We start from the raw sequence: 18,856 nt of genomic DNA, 5'->3' as shown, positions 1-18,856 counted from the left end.
TAAAAAAGATTGTTAGAGTCGACCGAGGGAGAAAAGTGTCGGCTGACGTGAAAACCTTTAATCCTCTGACGAGTCTCTGAGGGATCCCACCCGGGGAAACTGACCCCGACACTCGATCCAGCTCCCACTTTATTCTTCTCTCTGCAGGTTTCCTGGTTTTAAATTCATCTCTTATCTAATGTTTTCTTTATTTCTGCCTGATATTTACAAGGAAATGTTTCCACGGTCACGTCACATGTCAGTTTATAATTATTGTTGTTGAAGTTGTCGCATGATGAGACAAAACAAATCTGGTGTTCAAACATCAGAGCGACCGGATTTTTTCTGAGGGAAGTGTATTTAGTGACACACACACACACACACGCAAACAAACACACACACACACACACACACACACACACACACACACACACACACACACACACACACACACTCACACACACACACACACACACACACACATACACACACACACACAGAAGAGGAAGTGATGTCATTGGAGAAGAACAATTAAAATGCTAATTGTGAAACTTGACGACAAATTTTTGTTGTTTTTTGTTTGACGTCACAGTTTGACTGACAGTTAATTTCCTCTTTATGTAATTGACAGTAAAAAGGTTTTGTACCAGCTCAGCACTGACCTGTGTTTGTGTGTGTGTGTATGTGTGTGTGTGTGTGTGTGTGTGTGTGTGTGTGTCTGTCTTGGGGTTTTTCTGGTTACCTGTCCTATATTCTGGCAGAGTGGGCGGAGGCTGGATGTGTATAAAGACTGGAGCCCGGCGTTGTCGTTCACAGCAGAATCCTCTGACAGGTGAGATGCAGCGATCGGCTCGATCCATCCTGTTGATCATCACTTTTATACTTTATATCTTTTTACTTTATCCTGATCTTCTGTCTGTTTCTGTTTCAGGTGATAACTTCTTGCTTCTGAAAGGATCCACATCTTTTATCTGACATAAATCAAGATGAAACTCGCCACACTCGCCCGCTCCTTCCGCCCAGCAGCCGCCATGTTTGTCCTGCTGCCGCTGCTCCTGATTGGCTGGGCCGAGCAGGGCCGAGCCCACCCTGTGGACCGGACGCTCAGCCATGCGCTCCGGAACAAAGACACGTACCGGGCTGTCAAGGATGTGTCCAAACATGTGAGTGTTCACTCATCTATAAAATGATATTCATATATATTCTGACATTCTGATTTCAAGAAGACTCAAGATAAATCAAATGTCTTGCTCGATGCTGATCAGAGTGTTTGTGTGTTTGTGTGTCTTTGTTTACAGGCTCAGAGTTTACAGACGGACGACGACTCAAGCACCCGACTGATGCCTCGAGTCAACAACGACCAGGTGAGGAAGAGCTCAGAGACGCCCCCCCGCCCAGCACACACACACACACATCCCCGCTGACCTTTGACTCCTCCCTCCCTCAGGACCACATGAAGATCTGCTGTCTTCACGCCAACATCCTCGACTTCTACCTGCGCAACATCCTGGTTCAACGTGACAACCAGCATCTCAAGATGCACCGGCTGAAGAACGACCTCTCCCGCGTCAGCGAGGACCTGCAGACTCATGGCTGCGTAAGTGTTCACTGCCGCCCCCGCCGCCGGCGTGTTCGTACGCTGCAAAGAAGAGACTGTGATGAAAACTGGTCCTTTGATCAGATGATTATTTAAATGATTAGACAGAGAAACAAGAACAAACGTCTTTATTCTCTTTTTGAACCTCAACTCATTTGAAATCCGTTTCAAACAGACTGAGTTTGAGTCTGACGTGATTCTGCAGCGTTTTGCACGTGTGGCGGCGTTTGACTTATCGTAGAATCTGTGGTGTCGGTGAGAGAAAGTGAACTGATAACGATCTGCTAACGCTCTCTCTCTCTCTCTGTTCAGAATGTGACTCACTACCACGACCATCGCCACGCGGTCGAGTTTCGCAAGAAGCTCAACAAGGTGAGAGAAGCTGCTTCTGATTGGCCGAACGTGCGGCTACACCATGAGGTCACTGCAGATCCGTTTAAAAGACCGAGCTGCTCTTAGTGAAGGTTTTCAGTCTCAAGCCGACTTCTGTTTCTAACGTGTTCCTCTGGTTTCAGATGGAGGGCGAGCGAGGGATAAACAAAGCCATAGGAGAGATAGACATCCTCTTCACGTACCTGCAAGATTTCTGCATCCAAGTGAAAAACTCCACCGTCGCCGCCATCACCGCCGCCGCTGCCACCGCCGCTGCAGCCGCCGCCCTCTGAGGCCGCTAATTCCACTGAGCAGACATTTCCTACTTTACTATTTATCACCTTTTATACGTCCACTTTTATACTTTAACTTATTCATGTATTTAATTTGAGAAGGTATTTAACAGTTTTTTATATTTATGAGAACTCGGTTGTGACTGGCTGTTACTTATTGATCTGTTTATAGATCAGAATGTCTGAATACTGGAGGATTCTGGTATTGATCTGTTGCCATGTTATGGCTGAATGTCACAGTTTGTAAAACTGATACTGAAAAAATACTGTTTCAACATTTTACCTGATAATAAATAAAGTTGGATTCTAATATGAAAGTTGATTTTGATCTTTTTTGTGCTGAAGAAAAACATGTTTCATTTGAAAGTAATTTCACATCATAACAAACATAATAATATTTGCTGATTCAGACTCATGATTCAAAATGGTTGAGTTTCTGGACTGTAAATAAAGATGGAAGACGTGACCGCTCCTGTTACCGGCTGCAGGTCAGATCGTAAACTCCGCCTCCTCCGTGTTAGCAGCTGTGACTTGAATCAAACAAAAAATATCAAAATATCAATATAAAAATCTCAATAATACATTAAGTTATTAGTTTCTTTTCAAAAAGGGAGTGTAACACACACAAACACACACACACACACACACACACACACGCACACACACACACACACACACACACACACACACACACACACACACACACACACTGACCTATAAATCAAACTGGTGCAGAAGTCTTCAGAAACCACAAATTCATGAAACCTACTTACCTACTTTCACTGGTGTAGGTTTGTTTCTCGACTGTGTGTGTGTGTGTGTCTGTGTGTGTGTTTATAACTGTGCACGACAGGTTGTTTAGTTGCATCAGTCAACGAAGTTTGACTCAGAATAAAAGTGAAAAGTTTTAACATCAGTTTTTGCTTCATGTTTTTACACGTTAGACATTTAGACCAGAAACAAACAAACAAACAAACAAACAAACAAACAAACAAACAAACAAACAAACACTTGATGATCAGTCAGACTTTATGTCACACAAAGTACTTTAATAACACAAGAAACGATCACACAAAACAAACAATAAAGTGAACGAACTCTCATAGATCTCAAAGATTTGAAAAGAGAGAAAGACAAAGTCAGGAAAACAAAGATGAAATAAGCAAATATTTACTGAGATGATGAAATGGGAAAACAAGAAGAAAATAAAACTGAGCAATAATTAAAAAGTTGAATATTCAGGGGAAAACATTTCCTAACTAAACATTCCCATCAAATAAAATGAAATAAATAACATGAAATTTAAATCCTGATCATTATTAACTTTGACCTTAAATATCACTAAAACAAAGAATATAATATTAAACTAAAGCTGAGATTCTGTTACTTTGCCAATTAATTGAAATGTCCTGTAATTAAGAAATAATCGTTATTGCATAACGAGACAAAATAAATCCCTGAGGGAGTTTATTTAGTGACAAATACACACACACACACACACACACAGACACACACACACACACACACACACACACACACACACACACACACACACACAAGTTCATTTACCAGGGATCTACATGTGTGATGTCATCACTGGGGATTTCCCACACAGGTGAGATCAGGACTTTTCAGTTTGGGTGTCTGTGTGTGTCTGTGTGTGTGTGTGTGAGTGTGTTACAAGGATCTATATTTAGAACCCTGTGTTTTTACAGGCAGAGCAGGTCACATGATCACATTCAAACACCTGAACTATTAATAGAAACACGTCCAAACAAAGAGCAGCAGCTCTGAGGATCTGTCTGATCTTATCATGTGTGTTTGTATGAAGACATCAGATCATAGACACTATTAATACATTCAGTCTATATATGAATATCTACAGTCTATAATCAAGATTTATCAGATTTATGTCTTTATGTCATGTTTAATTCAATAAAGGAGAAAATAAACAAAAAGTAAAAACAATGTTTAAATCCATATTGTGCTCTTTGACCTGTTTTATATTTTCTCCTTCTTGTTTTAAACACTTTTTCTCCACTTCTCCTCATTTATATTATTTTATTTTTATTCTTTTCCAAACAGAAGATAACTCCTCCTCGTTTCACTGTCGTTTGCTTTGCTCCTTGTTTTCTACATTTTTTTGTAATAAAGTTCATTTAGAAAAGACTAAGAAAACTAAACATATTGTAATTCTGACATTTTTAAAGAAATTTCTGTATTTATAGAGTTTTGGGCTCGAAGTTCAGGCCTCAGGTTTTTAAACTACAATTCCCATAATTCAGAGCTCTGCTCAGACTCAAGTTTCATTCAGTCTTTTCAGTAATTCAGAAACAGACAGAAACGTGTGAAGATCAGTGTTTCTGTCCAAATATCAGAATCCAACCTGACGAGCAGAGTCAATCCGACTGAGCCGGAGATTCAGGTTCTCGCGTCGCCACAGGAACACTGAAGCTTTTTAAAATTTGGAATATTTCCAATTAGTACTTTCAGTCGCTGTCGGCTCCGGTTCAGTGACACGCAGAGTTCTTCTTCGACCTTTCACCTCGCACTTCACATTCTTAGTGAGACAGTCACTGATTACCTGTCGCTGTTTGAGGAAGCTGGAGCCGCCAGAGAAAACCCACAGAGACAGACGGAGGTGACAGTGTGTGTGTGTGTGTGTGTGCTTGCGTTGACTCTGAACCTGTGTGTGAGACAGAGGTGAGAGGAAACAGGTCTTTTGACCAGAACTTGTTGTGACACAGTAAAATGGGTCGAACACTTTACTGAAAACCAACCTGCACAGTCACCGTTTCCCGGCCGAGTTAACAAAGACGCAACCTACTTTGATCCGACCGCACAATGAAACATAAAAAACCTGCTTGATGCAGCAAAGTGTCGACGCCAGTGACATCATCACTGTAGACTGTAATGAAGCTGCAGGTTCAAGTCCCATCAGAGCCGTTAAGCTAGTCCTTTGTACACGTGTGTGTTTGTAATGTTGTGTTCTCTAATTTCTATGTTATATAATAAAGCTAATGTTGTGTTTCTCTTGTCCTGCGTCGATACGTCAGGATAATTCCTCGTCTTTAGTGAGTCGTCCTCAAACTCTTCTGGCCCTTCTCATTGTTTGTGTGCAGAGTGAAGTTAGAAAACTTTGAGTTAATCCGACTTAAAACAATATGTTTTATCACTGTTCACGTCTATGGTTTATATATTTATATAAGTTTGAATGATTCACTTAACCGGTTCTGTTTTTTCATACATTACAACTCGACTATTTCAGACTCAATCTTCAGACCCAAGCCTCAAAATAAAAACTCGTTGGGCTTTTACTTTGAAGACTAATAGTTGAAGAGGAGGTGAAGACTCTTGACGTGATGAAGATCAGCATCTGTAAACGTCGGCTCATTCCGACTAATGAAAGTAAAAATATTAATAATAATACAGATGATCGGGTGTCGAGTTTGACCCAGTTACTGACACATGGTGAATAAACACATCCAGTGCTTCCTCATATTTCACCACTTATTGTGTAAAACTACAAACCACTTAAAAGAGTTTCTTTACAGCACGGTTACAGAAACACTTCTTCTGTGGCTTCACTCTGAAGAACGAGTCCTGGTTCGAGTAAACATCCTTTATTCTGATGCGTGAACCTTGAAATGTCCTTATTGTCTTTAAAGTCTTTTCTATCTAACTTTTCTAACGATACTGTTTAAAGTAATAACCAGTTGACTCACACTCAGGGCCGGCCCTGGCAATGTTGGCGCCCTAGGCGGGGTTTCAGAATGGCGCCCCCCCCAACATACACACGCAAATTGTCATGCATCCCCAAGAACTTTTGGACTGTATACAGATGCACACAAAGCAAGACAAAATTGTAAGCTATAAAAAATAATAAAAATATATAATAAAAATATAAAAAAGTCTGAACTCAGCTGTACTGACAGCATATCATGTCATGTCGACAAAAATAAACATTAATGATGAATTGGGGTGATTCTACCTCTAAATTGTTCTTTCTTCTCCTCCTCTACTTTGCTGCGCTTTCTGAATCGTGCACCTGATAATTTAATCCTTTTTTGACTCATCTTCAACTCTTACCACAGTCTAACACGCCTCCCCACACACACACACAAGAGAGTATGTGCTTGTGTGTTTCTGTCTGTTTAGACACAACTGACAAATGTGTGGATTAAGCAGTGTTTGGCAAGTTACTGAAAATTAGTAATTAGTAACAGTTACTAGTCACTTCTTTTAAAAGTAATTGATTTACCCCACCAGTTACTGTATATCAAAAGTAATTAGTCACTAGGGAAAGTAACTTTTAAGTTACCTTTATGTCTGCTTTTTAAATGTAATGAATATGAACAGTACTGAACAGTCAAACACAATACATATATTTTTTAGACCTATTTATTGTAATCAACAGGGCAACAGGCCCATTTGTGGGTCATTTGGTACCGGGCCGCACAGAAAGAATAAACATTTTACATGTTTTCTGTTTTATCTATTATCCGGTAGTTTTTCAAAATAAAACCGTTTTATTTTGAAAAATTACCGGATCCTCTGCGTTATGACTCATGCTTTATGCATGTCAAGACGCTCGTCTCGGTCACGTCACTTTTTCGCTGACCACAAACCAGCACGGTATTTGTCGGACCCATTTGTCAACAAACCAGGTGAATCCAGCAGGTCTGTTTAAGAAAAAGATCAGCTGCCCGAGATCGCAAATGACGGCGGCCCTTAAAGTATGTTTGAGAAAACAACTCTGCCGGTGTCCTGGATTAAAGTCACAGCAGAATACCCTGAGATCGCCACAACAGCACTTACAACACTGTTGCCATTTCCGACATCATATCTGTAATGACATGATAGATCGTTTGAAATATATCAATTTTCAGTGTGTTTTCCGGCCCGATTTGCTCGCAGCGAGCGAAAAAAATAGAACAGACCCCGGAACCCTCGCTGCAGATCGCGAGCCGGCCGCGGCGCTGCCCGCAGCTTCCCGGCACAACGCTGCCGGTGCGAACAGCCCAATTATTTAACATGGGCGCGGAAAGGAAGCGGACAGCTTTCGTGGCGCCTCGCTGCGCTTCTATCTCCGGTGCGTCCCCGGGTTTAGAAGATGATGTTGTGATGTGAATGTTTTGGTTTATATTGCATGTGTCACGTCATGATAAATCAGTCCCTTGTGCCGCCCTCTCGGCATTTTGCGCCCTAGGCAACCGCCTACTTCGCCTATGCCAGGAGCCGCCCCTGCTCACACTCATTGAAACACAAATTGGCTTTATCGACATATCTGCTGCAGTATTTCCGATCATGCATCAGCTGGCAGAAATCGACCTCCTTGTCGAGCAGACAGACGGCGTCTCGGATCTGGGTCGGACGTCGACTCAGCACTTTCTGAAACCCGCCGAGGTGGGAAACGAACCTGCTGAGTCACAACTTCACAGTCACAACCTAGTTTTATCTGACCACAAAATCTAAACACAAAAACCAGGTTTCACACACCATCGCCGCCGCCACCAGGGTCTGATGACTGAGGAGATAAGAAAAGAGAGAAGAAGTAGAGAAGGAGACAAGGAAGGAGAGAAATTAAAAAGAACCACAAGGAAGCGAAGTGAGGAGGAAAAACGATGAAGAGAATAAAGTGGACAAAGGAAGAAGGGGAGAGAAGAGGAGGAGGATGAGAGGAGAAGGATGAAAGCAAATAGGAGGTGAAGAGAGGAAGAGAGAAGAAGGAAGAGTAAGAGAAGGAGGAGATGGAAGAGAACTTTACAGAGAAGTGGGGAAAGAGGAGGTGATAGAACAAAAGAGGGGAAAGAGGATATGGGAATTAAGGAAACAAAGGCTAAAGGTGAACCAGGGGGAGGAGAGTGGGCGAGGAGAAACAAAGAGAAGAGAGGTGGAAGAGGAGAGAAAGGGAGGTGACATCAGTGGGGAGACTCCAGCTGTGACATCAGGAAAGTTTTTGAAACAGCAGAGAGGGAAGAAAGAGAAGAAAAGAGGGAGTGGTGAGAGGAGGAGGAGGAGGAGGAGAGGCTGTATAAAGGTGTCCGGACAAACTGAACCTGCTGCAGTTGAAGATGCGTCTCCTCCTCCTTCTCCTTGTCCGAGCGCCAGCTCTCGCTCTCCTCAGCCTCCTCCCGGTTGCCTCGGCGACGGCCCAGTGGGGGCTCAGCTGCCGACAGGAGATCCCGGCCGAGCTGATCCGAGGCCTGTGGAGCCGACACATCCTGCTGACCTCCAACCTGCCGGTGAGACACTGTTCAGATCTGAGGTCGATCACTGTCAATAAATTATCACCTCCGTTAACTGCCAATAACAAGAATCATGGATTAGTCAGTTTATCATCAATCAAAGGTCAATATTAATATCAATTGATTTTTGTCAATAAATGTGTCCGATTACTATTAATACATGTTTGATAATATCTATTATCGGTTCATCTGTGTGTTGTTGTTCTATCATTCAACTCTTATCGATTAATTTTATAATCAATGGATCAGTGAGTCAAGTTTTCAATATTAACATTTATTGTGTTTTGCTGTAATCAAAATATTTCAGATTAAATTAAATGAGTCCAATATATTTGAATGATTTTTATATATTGATTTGACTATTTATTAAATATATACAGTATATTGATTGTCTGGTAATCAGCATCAATTTTAATTAAATGTCAATAATCAATCAAGAAGCTTAGGTTTATCAACTGTTTGTGTAGCAGTTAATACAACAGTTTTGAAACAGGTGATGAACTGATCACAGATTCATTATTAATAACACATATATTATTATTAAAAAAATATCGAAATATATAATTTATCATATTTAGTTCACAACCATCAATATGTCAGTAATCATAAAGTGAATGTGATTGATTGGATGTTTTCATTGTATTGATGAGTTTTCTCTATTGATCACTTAAACAGGGGCTTTCAAAATAAAGTGCACACATCACCATTCACTAATCGAAAAATTCAAAAAAAATCTAGAAATTGTGGAGAAAAGACTTTCTGATCAGATCAAAGAGTTTCTGACTGAAAACACAAAAAGCACTTTTACTGCTCAGAAACCTCATAAACACTTTTATACTTGTTACATTTGAATATTTTAATTGAAGTCAACTTACTGTTTCCGAAGCTTTCAGTGACTTTAGAAGCGAACACATTTGACTCTGTTGTGATATAAATATAAAACAAATGAGTTTCCATGTTTTCCTCTCCAGAAAGAAGAACGTTTCTCGAGGCTTCACAGACTTCTTCCCAAGTTCTGCACCAAATGTCCTGAGGTCAGTGAACGTGTCTCAGTGAACTCACATATCACCTGTGGGGACTTGTATTTTTTTGAATGGAGTCTGGTTTTACACGTCACAAGTGGAAGTAGACATTTTGCTGAGGTTTCATCTTTCAGCTGTGTTGTGTCCGCTCGGTGAACCTCAACCACAACATCAGCTTTCTCCAGTTAATTAGTTTAACACAACACAACACATCCGTCTGCTCTATGCACACAAAGCTGAACTCCTCAAACCAGCGGTTCACAACTTGTTCAGTGAAGTTTGATTTCAACGAGGAAGTTGTTGAGAGCAGAAGAGAGTTAAGGGATGTTTGTTGTGAGTCTCATCATCGTGCTGCAGCTCGTAGATTCTACAGGACGCTAACTTTAAACTTTGTTTTGATTCTTGGCAACAAAATCAGCTTCTTTTCAATCAATAATTTTCAAATGTTAGCATCATACCTGCTAGCTGCGTCTAGCATTGTTAGCATTAACGATGTTAAACCTGTATGTTTTCTCCTCAGCGTGCGATTGGCTGGCTGGAGTTACGGGAAATGATTGACATCTACCAGAGGAGTGTTTTCAATAGAGATGCCATTCAGAAGCTCCTCCCCCTTCACTACAACGACCTGCTGTACCGACTTCAAGACACACTGCAACACTGTGTGAGTACACAATACAAACTGTACACAACACACTCTGTAACACACAATGCAACACTGTCTGAGAACATATAAATTGTTAACATTTTGTTTGAGTTGTTTTTGACTTGTTGTTTACGTTGTTTTCAGGTTTCTTCGTCTCAACCTTCCAAATGGTTCAAAGTCATCAAGAAACTTGAGAGACAAATCAAAAAGGTAAGAAAATTGATCTATATAAATATATATAGAACATATATATATATATCCTTCTATCACTGCTCATGTAAAACCACCAAGTGTTAAATCTTTTCTGCTGCTAACACTGCCCCCTCTCTTCCTGCTGCTGTTACTACAACAGCTATCTATTTATCGAACTGACTCAGTTGCAGGTTGATTTCAAACTGAAGTTTCGATGAAATTTGTTCTAAAGTTCCTGTTGTTACAGCTACTGCTCCTGTTGCTGTTGCTATGGCAACTGTTACCACTTATTTTAATACAGATAATGATACTTTGTTCAAAACCAGCTACCAATGCTAACGCCATCTATATTATTCTATAAATAATATAATATTATTGCAATCTGCCTTGTACAACAGGCTGTTTCCAATATGCTTTAGAATATACATTACAATGAAATCTTTGATCTCAATGAAATGTGCTGATGTCACTTTCTGCAGAAGAGAAGACATGAAGTCGCACTGAAGGCTGTCGGAGAATTCACCTTCATCCTCCAATGGATCGACGAGCTCACACAGCACCACATCCTGTAGAACGTCATCATCCTCATCATCATCTTCATCTTCATCTTCATCATCTTTACCGTCATTGTCATCGTCATTTTTATTATTTTCAGTTAAAAATGTATTTAACTGGACTTTTCATGCACTTGAATAATTTGTTATTTGACAATTTAATTTATGTTGTTGGACAAAATGATTTTATATTTATGTGACTTTAAAAAAGATAATGTGGTGATTTTAAGTTACAAGAGGCAAAAAAGGTGATAATATTCATCATTCTGCTTATTCATTTTTCATAGATCTTGAATATTTTATACTACCTTTTGTACTTTTGTACTTTTGTTTTTAGGTTTTTAAAGTTTTAAATATTTATAAAAATATTTATGAAAATATTCACCTAAAAGTATTTTGAAAGTTACTTTAATGTATTGAATTGAAAATAACATGAAAGGTGTTTTTACATGAATTATTGTATTTATATTTATATGAATTTCTAAATGAAATAAACTGTATTTTTTTTTAATCTTTATCACTGTTCACATGTTTTAATTACACTATTTGGAGTGTTGACCCCCTCTGCTGGTCAAGCATTCGTACTACAACAGGTGGAAGGACTGAACTTAAAATTAAATTGAACTGAATTGAACTTGGAGAGAGAAAGAAAAGGAAGAAAATAATGAAGGAGGAGGAATTAAGAAAGATAGATGAGTTAAAAACATTTAAATGTGAGAAACGAACGTGACGGAAACAAAAAGAAACCAGATGATTATTGGAAAAAGAAGAGAAACATTCGAAGGAGGAAGACTAAAAAGACAGAAAAAGAAACATTAAATCGCCTCAATTCAAACAGTTTCTAATATTCAGAGTTTAACGTCTGAGTTGGTGGAAGAATTAAAGGAGCAGTTCATTCAGAATCAAACTGAGTCATGGTCGTCTCCGTGAGCTTTGGAAACTCCAGCGAAAGTCACTGGTACGACCGCCGAACCCAGAGTGAGACTCCGCCTCCACACGCTGAACTGACAGGTCTGAGTCTGAGTCAGCTCTGATGCAGCACACTCATAAAATACTTACAATACATATAACATATCAAACCTATGACATCCATATTTCTTCTATTCTCGCTTTCACTGCTTTGTTTTCGTCAACTTTGTATCTCAAACAGAAACATAAAACAGTTTCCATCATTGTTAGAAGTATTCAAGAATAAATAAGTAATATTAGTACATAATTCATGAGGTTTTTCCTTTTTTCATCAGTGATTTATGGTGCAATATTTATTTAAGCTGCTAAGAAACAAAGTTACAGATAATTGGAACATTTACATTTTTCCTCAGGAGTGTTATAAAAATACAGAATATAAGCTAATTAAAATTTAAATATTCTTACTTTATCAAACATGTTTAACAAACATGAACTTCAGTGATTTTATATTTTACAGACGATGGAATATTAATGATGGTCATAAGTCAGAGGTGACGGAGGCTGATGGGTTCATCAGACAGAGGGGGGGGGGGGGGGGGGGGCATTTGGGAAAGTCAAGTCCTCGACATCCAACTGAAGGATGTGGTGAGTGGGTGAGTTTGTGTGTGTGTGTGTGTGTGTGTGTGTGTGTGTGTGTGTGTGTGTGTGTGTGTGTGTGTGTGTTGACGGTTGGACCACACTCTGGTTTTGACTTCTAGGAAAACAACACACAAAGGAGACTGGTTTTATACGAGATGAACAGTTAATTCCAGTTAATTAACATTTACTTAGAAAGCCGACAGTCAGAATGTGTGTGTGTGTGTGTGTGTGTGTGTGTGTGTGTGTGTGTGTGTGTGTTTGTCAGACTGGCACAATTGTCTTTCAAAGAGGGGAACATCCTGAAGGGGCATCATAAAGTGATTAAAGCTCATTTAGGCCAAAATAACTAAAATAATACAAAATGAAAATCATATGTCAAACTGAACACGTTCTCACTCTCGTCCCCTGATGTTCGACATTATGCAGTCGATGTGCACTTCTACATTTCTGTTCCACCAGATGAGCCCAAGTTGTTCAAATGTCTCAGACACCGGTGCTGCCATCTTGTGCTGGTGAACGTGGAGACGGAGCCTCTGCAGTAGTGATACTATCTACTCTGACTTTTTGTTTGGTCCATGTCCCATCTGCTAACATGGAGCGGGTTTTTCCTGCTCTGCTTCGTAATCAACACTGTTTTTAACGTGGTGCTGTCTCTGTTGTAAGTGAAGTGCATTGTGATGTTTGGATACCTGAAATATCTACTTAAATACAATGAAGTATTTGTACTTTCTAGTTTCTCTTCAATCTGCAGGTGAAAAGGAATTCAAGCCTGTCATTTTGTTAGTTTACTTCCACTTGTTGCCGTGGTCACTGAGCGACAGTGGCAGATATTAAAATGTAGAATCTTATGTTTTACTTGATAACTGTGCGTCTCCTTGAACCTGAACGTCGTGAAGTTTATCGGAGAATTCCCTGAATGTCTCTCATTGTGACGGCCTTTACGAAGTGATGACTCAGCTTCTTGTGGTGAAGTTTCCAGCAGCAGTGACGATGACTCTGCCAGAGATGAAGGTTCCTCCTGCAGTGACTCGACTTTCAGCGGTAACGTGTCCACCTCCACTGACATTTCCACCTGCGCCTGACTTCTCCACCCACAGGGATGAAAACCATCGTGATGCATCAGCTCAACGTGTTCACACGTATGTGCTCTTTAACATGTGACGCAGGAACATTTAACACTGAACGTGCAGATGATGATGCACTTGTTGCTGTTCCAAGGTTCAATTAATCAATTTAACAAACAACAACTAATTGACTCCCACGGATCTGAGAATTAACAGCAAAATATGTTGTTATCCTAATTCTATGGAAGTGTTTTGTTGTAAAGGCTCAGAAACCTATCGAGCACAATGACTATATTTACATATAATATTACACACACACACACACACACACACACACACACACACACACACACACGCATGTCTATATATGAAAGTTTCAGTTTATTTATCAGTAAAATTGAGGTGACATCATCCTGAACAAAATGTATAATTATAACAACATCAGACTTTATTTCACAAATAGATATGAACTATTTAAATTTGTCTGGAAAACTTTTTTTTCAAACAATAAAAAGGCACTTTGTTGGTATGAGGTCGTGTTTAGCCTAGCTTAGCACAAACACTGGGAGCAGTGGGAAACTGATAGCCTCGCACCAGGTTCAAATCGTAAACTGTTGATTTACACACAGAATGAAAGTGGAGTTTGTGGGAGTGTGACCCCAAAGCTTCACTGGTCCAACCAGTGAAGCTTTGGGGTCACACGCCCACAGCGGAAAGTGAGCAGAGGCCTGGATGACCTGGTTACCGCCTCCACAGGGTCTGTGCCCCCCCTCCCCGTGATGACTCTCTACATATGACTGAAGATCTTATTAAAAACATTCTGAGTTTTCAGACGCTCGATCGAAACCTTGGTTCAGATAATAATCAGTCACTGAGTCAGATTCGGCTTCAGTTTGCGATCTCGACCACACCTGCTGCTGGTTGACGGGCTTCATGTTTTCTTGGTGAACGGAGGAACAGTGAACTTATTAAGCAAAGCTTTCCGGATACAGGATAAATAAACATTAAGAAACTAAATCAAATATAAAAATGACAGTAAGAACCCAGCGTGCACCTGCAGGCGTCAAGATGCACAGAAAAGTAGAAGCATCGTCTCGAACTCAAAGACGTTACATCTACGATCCAAATGGATCCTGCTACAATGAAGATGCAACTTTTATTTGTTTCATTCGGAAATAAAAACAGAGAATCTACTGAGAAGCTGCAGCCGGAGAATCTTTGGCCTTGATGCTTGAATTATAATTAACATGAGTGATTTTCAATTATCAGTAAATTGACCAATTGATTGTCATGAATGTGTGAATGTATATTGATTTCATGCTTTCACTTTATAAGCAAACACTCTCATGCACTCAAGCTTGCAAACAGAAATGCACACATGCAAAATAGTTTCATAGACAGGTTTAATTTTCAGTTTAATTTTTTAAATAACGCACACCACACACACACACACACACACACACACACACACACAAACACACACATGGTTAAGTTAGCTTTGTGTGCATGGCTACACTCAGATTTCGATGAAGTGGTCTTCGTCACAGTGAAGCCACGCTAACCAGGGAGTCTCCTCACTCTGTGATTGTGTGTGTGTGTGTGTGTGTGTGTGTGTGTGTGTGTGTGTGTGTGTGTGTGTGGTGTGCGTTCGGGGGATGGAAGTGAATGGAAACCTAAGCAGGGAGTCTCCTGTGCACGCAGGTTTAGCATCAGCACAGTAAGTTTTAGAGGAAAACTGTCGTCGATGCTGCTGATTCTGGTGCTTCTGCTGAAGCCCACAGACCACAGACGTGCACAACCACACACACACACATCACAGACGAGACACACAGTGTCACAGACAGGGATACAGACAGCAATATATATATGAGCCCTCAGGTCAACAGAGACTATCAGAGATTTGACATCACATCAGTCTTAACTCCCTCAGCCTCTTGGACGATCATCTTCACTGCAGAACCTGCCATCAGACATGTCTCCGTGCTCTGGCTCAATGTGTCTACTGGTCTTACTGGGAGTTGTGATGGCACTTGGAAAGACAGTCCCGCCTCAGGAATCCATGGAAAACCTGCTGGTGAGTTTACCTGTGGGGTTCCGCAGGGCTCGATTATAGATCCCACATAGTTTCTTTTCCGCCAAACTTTACTTGTGATTATCAAGTTTAATTTTTAAAACGAAGGTTGATTCAAGGACTCTGTCTTTATGGAGATTACACAGAAGCTTGACTTTGATTTCTTATTAATGTACATGTGATATTTCAATGTGACGTTTTCCTCGTTTTCTCATACAAATGAAATGTTCTGCAGTTATTCGTGTATTTAGCTTTTATTTCTATACTTTTTTTTGCTACAGATAAGAACTTTTGAATCGATCAGTTATCGTTGAGTGAAAATGGTGCACAGCAATTACAAAGTTCACTTATAGTTTGAGATGCTAATTTAATATTCCTGTAAGTTTCCTACGGGAGCCTTGAGGGGCCACATCAACCTCTGATTGACACTTTTATCTGCCAATGATAACTTATCACAGCTTCACACATTTTATTAATTTATTATTTGAAGCAGGTTGAAGTTCACCTCGTTACACGTTCATGAGCAAACACCGAAAACACATCATCATAACAGCAACGCTCATCATGGTCTCCCTGGCCTTTAATTTTCAATTACTTTAGTTATTTAGAAAATATGCTTATTTAAGCAACCCAACTTGTTTGTCTCATTCCTGGAAAATTCAACATACAGCAAAGAATATTATGAAACATGTATCATATATTAACCTTCCAAATATCTGAATACGTTTTCTATATTTTGATTGTTCTCATATGATTCTCATGTGATTCTCATCTTCTTGTGTTTCAGAACCTGAAGGTGGGGGAAGTCGGCAGCGAACCTCTGTTCACTTCTGTGATCAGGAGCATCAACACATCGTGTCAGGTACAAGACACACAGACACACGCAAACACACATGTACACACACTGTCACTGTCCCTGTCATTTCATCAGCACATGTTCCTTTATGGATTGTGATGTATGATCCCACTCAGACATGAAGCAACATATATATACTGTATATCCCTTTACTAACGGAGAAGTTTCTCGTCCCTGTTGAAGTCAGGCTTAATTTTTTGTTTTACATTTTTACAGCTTTATGGAAAGTCAGTGAAAATTAAATAAAATATTTTTGTCTAAAAATCTTGCCAAAATATTTTTCTAGTGTAATGATTTTTAAATCCACATTTTTATTTGAGGTGTCAGGATGTTTCATTTTGTCGACTGTTAATTGGATTTTATTCACTTTATCTGTGGTTTTGTTCGTCTCTGCTTAAAATTAAGCTTGACGATGAAGATAAAACACCGTTTGCCACTTCGCACATTTTTCTTGTTTAGGATTGTGATCGTTTTTTGCCGTTTTCTATTTAACCTGAATAAAAATTAATACTTGACCTCATCCCTGGTCATGAGTCACAGTGGTGGTGGACACAACAAGCTGCTTCACGTCGTCCTCAAAATTATATTACATTACATATTAACCCTTGTCTTTTAAATAGTTTAATTTATATATGCTGATTTAAACCCTGACGAGGCTCTGATCCCTGTACACTGATCCTCAGACGCTCACTTCCTCTCCTCCACAGAGAAAAGAGGACATAAAGCTGATGAACGCCACTCTGGACGTCTACATGCGCATCTTCTCCAGCATCCTGCAGCACAGCCACCTGCAACACAACGGACGGGCCTCCAGCTCGGCGCTGCTGAAGCAGCTGTCCCCCTCCGACCAGAAATGGGTGAGGTTGGTTCTGGAGGAGAAGAAGGAGGAGATGGAGAAGCTGAGGAGGAACCTGAGCCGAGTGCGCCCAGACAACGAAGACATGATCAGTCAGCTCAGCAAAATAAAGGTAACGGGCCCTGAAAATCTGGATCAGTAGGTCTGAAGAAAGAAATCCATTTGAAGAACAAACAGAAAAAAGTTACTTTTTAAAGTTTTATACAAACACAGAAGTAAATCAACTCAATGAGAATGAACTAGGACCATGAAGTCACTGTGTGGATCTCACACCTCCGTCGACAGTCAACTCAAATTCAAACTGCACCAATTCAGAAACATTCATTTACATGTCTGATTGCTTTCATTGATATCCATTAATTATTCGCTGAGAAACCTAGTAAAATCTTGAAAAACCTCTTATCTTCCAAGACATGATAAACCATCAGTGTTGAATCCAGATTTTTGTAAATCAGGGACCACACTTTACGAAGAGGAGCCAATTTTATGTCCAACACCAGTGTGATTCCGTGTTTTAGCTCTTCAGCTTTAAACTAAGCCACAAACCTTTGATTCAAAGTCTTTTCCTCATTCATTGTTTACTTAAAAAATTCCTTGAATATAAAAATTCGTATCAGTTTGTCAAATTTATCAGTGTTAGTATTTTAAACCCCACTGACAGGACAGGGGTTTTTCAGGGACCAATCAGATTTCAGCTGGAGACCATGCCCCCCCTGGCCCCGCCTCTGAATCCGCCCCTGGTCTGTCTCTTTAAGAGGCCTCCTCCTAATGAAGCTTAGTCTGCTCTGATTGGTCGACCACTTCCCCCGCACTCTGCAGTGACGACTTCCTTTTTCTGCAGAAACCAAACTGAGCTCTTGTCAGATGTTGTGGTTTCAGTTACAGAGTAAACGTCTGGAGAGGAAACTGTCGCTCACACAGCTGATCAGATGATTCTCAAAATCATCCACGTTAAATCATCAGCCTGATACGAGCAGATACAAAACTCGGGTTTAAATTAATCATCACGAATATAAACTGTATATATACAATAAATACAACAGTTAAAACATATATAATAATAATGCAACAATTATAATAATAGACAATTATTTGACATAACTTAATATGCATATGATTGTAATGATAATTGAAGTATAAACTAGTAATTCAATGATATGTAATGTTTAATCCCCTTTTTTATTTTTTATTTAATACTTTATTCACCTTCACATTTGGAAATAAATCCACATAAAAGAATTATTCCCCTTCTTATATTTTACAAATACTGAGAATCATTTTAAAATTTTGGGACTTGTCCCTTAATGCTGATGTCTCTGTCCTCAGGTGGACGACCCCATGGACCAGAGGAAAGCTCTGGCTGAGTTCGGGCTTGTGTACCTGGCGGCGTCTCGGGTTGCCCACTAGTCTGACCAATAGAAGAGCTGGGATGTGTTCTCCATGACAACCAAATATCTCTCATTAACATAATGTCGTAGCATAGTTAATTCTAATGTGATGTGTTTACCGGGTTTCCACGACAACGTCTACCATGTTTCTCATATTTATTTAATTTAAGGTC

At 39.9% G+C, this 18,856-nt stretch overlaps 2 protein-coding genes across 2 annotated transcripts; both read left to right on the top strand.

Annotated features, from left to right (window-relative positions):
• The first annotated feature begins 965 nt into the window (after positions 1-965).
• LOC132998569 (uncharacterized) lies at positions 966-2,241 on the top strand. Its single transcript, XM_061068323.1, has 5 exons — positions 966-1,142; positions 1,278-1,343; positions 1,427-1,576; positions 1,889-1,948; positions 2,092-2,241. Exons 1-5 carry the CDS (start codon positions 966-968, stop codon positions 2,239-2,241), a joined length of 603 nt encoding a protein of 200 aa, XP_060924306.1.
• A 5,307-nt stretch (positions 2,242-7,548) lies between these two features.
• On the top strand, positions 7,549-18,702 carry LOC132998485 (uncharacterized). The gene is made up of 4 exons (XM_061068201.1): positions 7,549-7,647; positions 8,310-8,486; positions 17,147-17,407; positions 18,622-18,702. Exons 1-4 carry the CDS (start codon positions 7,549-7,551, stop codon positions 18,700-18,702), a joined length of 618 nt encoding a protein of 205 aa, XP_060924184.1.
• Positions 18,703-18,856: the final 154 nt, after the last annotated feature.

The sequence above is a fragment of the Limanda limanda genome, chromosome 1, assembly GCF_963576545.1.
Source record: "Limanda limanda chromosome 1, fLimLim1.1, whole genome shotgun sequence".
NCBI classification, from domain to species: Eukaryota; Metazoa; Chordata; class Actinopteri; order Pleuronectiformes; family Pleuronectidae; genus Limanda; species Limanda limanda.
This window is presented reverse-complemented; position numbering and strand designations above follow the sequence as displayed.

Bases quoted from the DNA above. Each gene is read 5' to 3' on its own strand.
- LOC132998569 (XM_061068323.1), top strand. From the start codon at position 966: ATGAAACTCGCCACACTCGCCCGCTCCTTCCGCCCAGCAGCCGCCATG. The intron at 1,143-1,277 runs GTGAGTGTTCAC...CTTTGTTTACAG, and splicing joins TCAAGGATGTGTCCAAACAT to GCTCAGAGTTTACAGACGGA. The intron at 1,344-1,426 runs GTGAGGAAGAGC...TCCCTCCCTCAG, and splicing joins CTCGAGTCAACAACGACCAG to GACCACATGAAGATCTGCTG.
- LOC132998485 (XM_061068201.1), top strand. From the start codon at position 7,549: ATGCATCAGCTGGCAGAAATCGACCTCCTTGTCGAGCAGACAGACGGC. The intron at 7,648-8,309 runs GTGGGAAACGAA...AACCTGCTGCAG, and splicing joins ACTTTCTGAAACCCGCCGAG to TTGAAGATGCGTCTCCTCCT. The intron at 17,408-18,621 runs GTAACGGGCCCT...CTCTGTCCTCAG, and splicing joins GTCAGCTCAGCAAAATAAAG to GTGGACGACCCCATGGACCA.